This window comes from Lathyrus oleraceus, chromosome 3 (assembly GCF_024323335.1).
Source record: "Lathyrus oleraceus cultivar Zhongwan6 chromosome 3, CAAS_Psat_ZW6_1.0, whole genome shotgun sequence".
NCBI lineage: Eukaryota > Viridiplantae > Streptophyta > Magnoliopsida > Fabales > Fabaceae > Lathyrus > Lathyrus oleraceus.
The window spans coordinates 341,090,023-341,096,250 of record NC_066581.1 but is presented as its reverse complement, the minus strand read 5'-3'; the positions used below and the strand labels follow the sequence as shown (position 1 = coordinate 341,096,250).

The following is a 6,228-nucleotide window of genomic DNA, read 5'->3' as shown; positions in this document are numbered from 1 at the left end:
TAACTCTGATACAACTTGTTGGGAAAATAGAAAATAAACAAATATCGGTGCACAGTGAAGTACACTTTTTGGACGGGAAATTTGCGAATCGTCTATCAAATACAATTTTTGGACTGAAAAATTACAAATCATCTCAACTACAATTTTTTGACGAAAAAATTTCAAACACTATTTCAAATACAATTTTTAGACGAAAAAAATTTCAAACCATCTCAACTACAATTTTTGGATAGAAAAATTGCAAACCCTCATATGACACACAACTACCAAAACTTCATTGCATTTGCAAGGCTACATTTTGTTGTGGTGAGAAAACTCAAACTAACTATTTACATTTATATTAATACTCCAATTCTTTTTTCCTTCCACTATCTCATGTGAGACTTGAATGAATACATTATTTTACCGAACATATCCTAGCTTCATTAAAGTTTCATATTTTTCAATTTGTCATCAACTTCATCTTCAAATGATTTAAGAACATTATAACGATTAATCACATTTATAAAATCATTACTATTCAAAACATTTATCTTCTCTTCCTTCCTTGATTGGAAGCTTTGCTTTTGTTTTTTTCCTCCCTTGATTGAAATCCTAACTTTGATATTAAATATGAGAAAACAACAAATAAATAAATATCGGTGTACACGGAAGCACATCTATAAAAGAAGAATAAGAGGCAAAAATTAAATAACAAAACTCACAAACTCCTTATTCAACTTCTAATTTTTATAAAATCAAATTTCAAACTCTCTCAACTTCATATTTTAGACGAAAAAATTGCAACAGTCTCTCAACTAAATCTTTTAGACAGAAAAATTAGAAACCGTCTCAACTATATTTTAAAAAAAAAGATTACAAACATTCACATGACGCGTAAGTATCAAAACTCCATTGAACTCACATGACTACATTTTATTGTGGTGAAAAAAATTCAAATTAGTTATTTATATTTATATTAATCCTTCAATTCTTTTTTTCTCTCATTACCCAAGCAACTCTTCTTTCATTAATTAAAATAATTAAATTGACAACAATATTAAAAGATTATGATACATGAGAAATTCGAGATTGTGCATATTTAAAACAATAATAAAAACTCACAACACACTAGTTACACAGATTTCCTTGCCTTACAATTTATCAATCTATTTTAATAGAGCAGCAAGTATTCCAGCGACAGCTTTGTAATACGCAAGTTGTTGTTCTTTTAAGGGAAAACATTCTTTAACTATTGGATGTTTGTAAAATTCTCTACTCCATTTGTGTAACTTCGGTAATTTCTCACTGGTGAATAACTGAAACTCTGCTAATTCTTGCAGTAAAGGGATAAAGAGAGCAGCAATATCCACAATGCCAATCTCTTTTCCTCCAAAGAACTTGTCCTTCAACTCATTCTCAAGAAACTGTAAGACATTCAATAATTCTTCTCTAGCCTTCTTGCGTTCTTTCTCATCAACCAAAAAAACAGATTTCAATGCAGCAGCCACACACTGATTTCAGAACTCAAAGTTAAGTATATTAGAAAAATAATTAATATCATGAAGAGTATTGATGTATGAACTCGAGTTACTTACCTTATCATCGATGAACTTGCACCAAAAACGAGCCATGGCTCTTTGGTAAGGATCAGAAGGAAAGATTGGATTTTGTGTCCATGTTTCATCAATGTACTCAAGAATCACAAGGGATTCTGATATGGGTTTTTCATTGTGAACAAAAACAGGAATCTTTTTATACACTGGGTTGTATTTGAGGAGAAGTTCACTTTTGTTGGCCAAGTTTTCTGGAACAAATTTGTAATCAATTCCCTTCAATGCCAAAGCTATTTGAACTCTGATCACAAATGGGCTTCCCACAGAACCCAAAAGCTTCACATCTTCCTCAGATGCAGCTATTGCACGACAGCCTTGAAGCACCCTCTTGACTTTGGCAACTAATGTATTAATCATAGTATTAAATTGTGTCCCTTAATATAAATGCTCGCAGCTTAATTGAAAATTGACATTGAATGTTTTGTTATATAGATTCAAGAAGAGTTATTTAAGTGACAAGTGTTCTATTCTTTTCGAAAGAACAAAAACAAAGTATAGCGTGAGATGTGAGACTCCACTTCAAACCATAGTAAGATTCCAAGGATGGAGTCATATGTTTTATATTGTTTACAATATAAAACAATGATTCTTGTTACATTGATATGAGAGTCATATGGTGCTGCAAGGAAAGAAAAGAACAGGATTCAATCAAACAAGAGGGAAATAAAAAACTATTTTTAAAAAAAAAAAAAAACCCAATTTCGTTAACATATCTAGGTTTCAAATATTAAATAATAAATATAACAATTCATGTAGTAGTATTTTTAATCAAGAGTCATCTTTATAATAATGAGGTTAAGCGGAAAAGAAATGACGAGTTTAAAGATAACTAATAAAGACGGTTAGGTTGTGCATTAGAATTCATTTATCCTCTTTTGTTAGTATTTAATGCCTTATACGAATTGTCTTATCCTCATAATCTCACGGCGAATTAACAAAACCGTTATAGTCAGTCCCTCACGAAATAACTTACTAACCACTATTCGGAGCTTTTTATCCTCATAATTTTCACTAAGTCTCATTCTTCTATACTTGGTTATTTTTCACTCATTATTGGTTCTTTCTTTGGCTCATCTGTCGCTCGTTTTTTACCGATTTTTCGCCTAATCATATGCAATGACAGACTGTCATCACAACCACAAATTTGAATCTTTGTTTGTCCTCAAGTAACTCCTGCAACTGCACATTTCAACAGAAAATAAGTCATACAATAACAATCAAACATCACCATATTTTTCGGTATTAGACCATTGTTCCAACTTCCAACTTCTATCCGGAAAATTCAGAAAATGCCTTCTGTAACACCCCGATAAAAATAAGATAATTATTTAATTTAAGTTAATATTATATTTATTAATTTAATTAAATAATTGGAATATTATTGGATTATTATTATTATTGGAATAATAATTATTGGAAAATATATATAAGTTGGAAATAAGAAAAAGAGTTCCATTTGGTAAAGAAAGGGTTTCACGTGAAAAGCAGAGAAGCGGCTGAAAAGGGAGAAAGGGCAAAGAGGAAGAGCAAGAGAGCAAGGGTTGAAGAACGGAAAAGCTCGAAGCTTAAAGATTTGCCGGATTAACTCAGGTAAGGGGGGTTTATCGTCGTTTAATGGGTATTATGGGTTAACATGTAATGGGTAGTGATAAACCGTTGAATTGACCCTAGTTGGGATGTTGAATGCTGAAAAATTGTGTTGGATAAGTTGTGTTAAAGCTGTGATTGAATCTGTATTTGTGTGAGTTGTGATTTCCCGAACGTATAGCTTTTTACGGAATTGGAATCGGAGGTCCGGAAGTCCTCCAACGGCGGAAAATGCGGAGAATTCTGCATTCTGCTTCGTGTTAGCGCAGGAACAACTTTCTGTCTTGCGTTAACCGGTTAACCCATGGTGTTAACCGGTTAACACTGTTAGGAATTGTGAGGTATTGCTGTTTTGCTTGCGTTAACCGGTTAACCCATGGCGTTAACCGGTTAACACTGTTGTGATTTGTGAAAACTGCTGTTCTGTTTGCGTTAACCGGTTAACCCAGGGCGTTAACCGGTTAACACTGTTGAGTTTTGCCAGAAAGCGTGTTCTGTGATGCATTAACCGGTTAACCCAGGGCGTTAACCGGTTAACACTGTTGGAAAAGTGAAAAATTAATATTTGAATAATGTGTGCATAATTGGTGTTTGGCCTATGTTGGCGTATGATGTAATAGGGATTAATTCCCGCTGTTTTGAGCAGTATAGGTATTAGTGGAGTGTGCTAATACTGTGATTAATTATTTGACATGATATGATGTTTTGATACATGTGTTGATGATGTATGATGGTATGCATAATGCTGTGAATGTATATGTTATGTATGCAATTGTGAATGGACTGTTTATGGCTTAGAGTGTGAGCATATGTCCATTGTGGATTATTGTTGATGATTTTGCATTGCTAGGTGATTTAGCATGCATATTGTGGCCTTTATGGTGGTAGCTAATTCCCATGGTGAGGAATTAGTGAGTAAATCATTGTGGATTGTTGTTGATGTTTGCATGCTAGGTGATTAGCGTGCATAGCATAGCCCTTGGGGTGGTAGCTAATTCCCGTGGTGAGGAACTAGTGAGTTGGTGGTAGCTAATTCCCGTGGTGAGGAATTAGTGAGTGAGTCACTAGGTCTCAAATGAGTGGGACTAGTGGGCTTGGTAGCCGTATCTGGATTTGATCGGAGAGGTGAACTGTATGTTCACGAATAGTCGGTACCGCATGCATGGAGTCTCCTTGCATAATGTATGTATGGCGTATAGTATGAATGGATGTATTCCAATATTATACGTGTGTTTGTGTTGGCATTGAGTATGAGTATGAATTGTATTGGTATTGAGTATGATATTTGAGTTGGTGTGCCGTTACTGAAGGTGTGATATGATTAGGGTGATTGATGTGTTATTTACTTAGCATTACATGATATTTTATAATGCTTATTATATCGATTGAGGAACTCACCCTTACAACTATGTTTTCAGGTAACGAGCAGTGATTGAGTAGAAGCTAGTGCTTGGAGTCTAGTGTAGTCTCCTTAGTGGGTCATGCTCTGATAGATGTAACATCGGGACGGGATGTTTTACCTTGTTGAATAATTTTACATGTAATGTGTTACATGTTTTGCATGATTGATTTGATTTCTATCCGCAGCGTATTGTGCAAATACTTTATGTTTTGAATTAATAAAAGAGCATGACAGTTATGATGGTGAATGGTGTGTAAGGATTGTGTGACACCCTTAATTGCATAATTACTCTGATTGATATATTGCTATTTTAATTAAATATTTGGGGTATTTTAGAAGGGTGTTACATTAGTGGTATCAGAGCATAGTCGGTCGAGTCGAGTCGTAATTATTTTGTTTCCCTGTATGCGATAGGTGTTGTGTAACCCTATCAGTACTTATTGTTTTAGCTTGTGGGGTTTTCAGAATAGAGATGGCTGGAAGAGGTAGAGACGATGCTGCGATTGCTGAGGCTCTGGGTATGCTAGCTGGAGTACTTGGGGGAAATCCGAATGTTGTGGGAATGGGAGCTGCTCGTCAACTGAGTGAGTTCCAGAAGAACAATCCTCCAATGTTCAAGGGAGCATACGATCCAGATGGCGCTCAGAAGTGGTTGAAGGAAATCGAGAGAATCTTCCGAGTGACTGAGTGTGCCGATAACCAGAAGGTCAGGTTCGGTACGCATATGCTGTCAGAGGAAGCTGATGATTGGTGGGTTGCTACCCGCACTGAGTTGGAAACTGCTGGGAATGCTGAGATCACTTGGGCTGTGTTCAGAGAGAGATTCCTGAGGAAGTACTTTCCAGAGGATGTCAGAGGAAAGAAAGAGATAGAGTTCTTGGAATTGAAGCAGGGCAACCGGTCTGTTACTGAGTATGCTGCTAAGTTCACAGAGCTGTCGAAGTATTACACTCCCTATGATGAGGCTACTGGGGAATTTTCAAAATGTGTGAAGTTTGAGAACGGGTTACGTCCCGAGATCAAGCAGGCTATTGGGTATCAGCGGATTAGAGTGTTTTCTGATTTGGTTGACTGTTGCAGGATCTTTGAACAGGATACCAAGGCCAGAGCGGAGAGCTATCAGCAGAGTGTTGATTGTAACACCCCAATTAAAATAAGCTAATTATTTAATTTAAATTAATATTTTATTTATTAATTTAATTGAATAATTGGAAGTTGGATTTACATTATTATTATTTTTGGGAATAATAATTATTGGGATTATTATTATTGGATTATTATTTTTATTATTGGAATAAAAGTGGAAATCAGTAAAAAGGTCCCATTGAGTAAAAAGGTTTATTGTTTTCACGTGAAAAGAAAAGGAAAAAGGAGACAGAACGTGGAAAAGGGCAAAAAGAGAACCAGAGAACAAGGGTTGAAGGGAGAAAAGCTTGGAGCTCGGAGGCTGCCGGATTAACTCAGGTAAGGGGGGTTTATCGTTAATTGACGGGTATTATATGATGATATGTCATGGGTAGTGATAGACCTTTAATCTACCTTTGAATTGGATGATTATGAGGAGTTTGTGGAAATAATTGATGAACGAAATTGGGTGATAATCGAAAGAAATTCGTAGGAATTGTATGTGATAATGTTAGGAGT

At 35.3% G+C, this 6,228-nt stretch overlaps 1 protein-coding gene across 1 annotated transcript; it reads right to left on the bottom strand.

The window, feature by feature from the left end:
* Positions 1 to 1,012: 1,012 nt before the first annotated feature.
* Positions 1,013 to 2,044, bottom strand: LOC127127540 (probable glutathione S-transferase). Its single transcript, XM_051056743.1, has 2 exons — positions 1,578 to 2,044; positions 1,013 to 1,493 (listed from the first exon to the last, which is right to left on the bottom strand). The coding sequence occupies exons 1-2, from the start codon at positions 1,950 to 1,952 to the stop codon at positions 1,149 to 1,151; spliced, it is 720 nt and encodes a 239-aa protein (XP_050912700.1). The 5' UTR covers positions 1,953 to 2,044; the 3' UTR covers positions 1,013 to 1,148.
* Between the last annotated feature and the right edge of the window lie 4,184 nt (positions 2,045 to 6,228).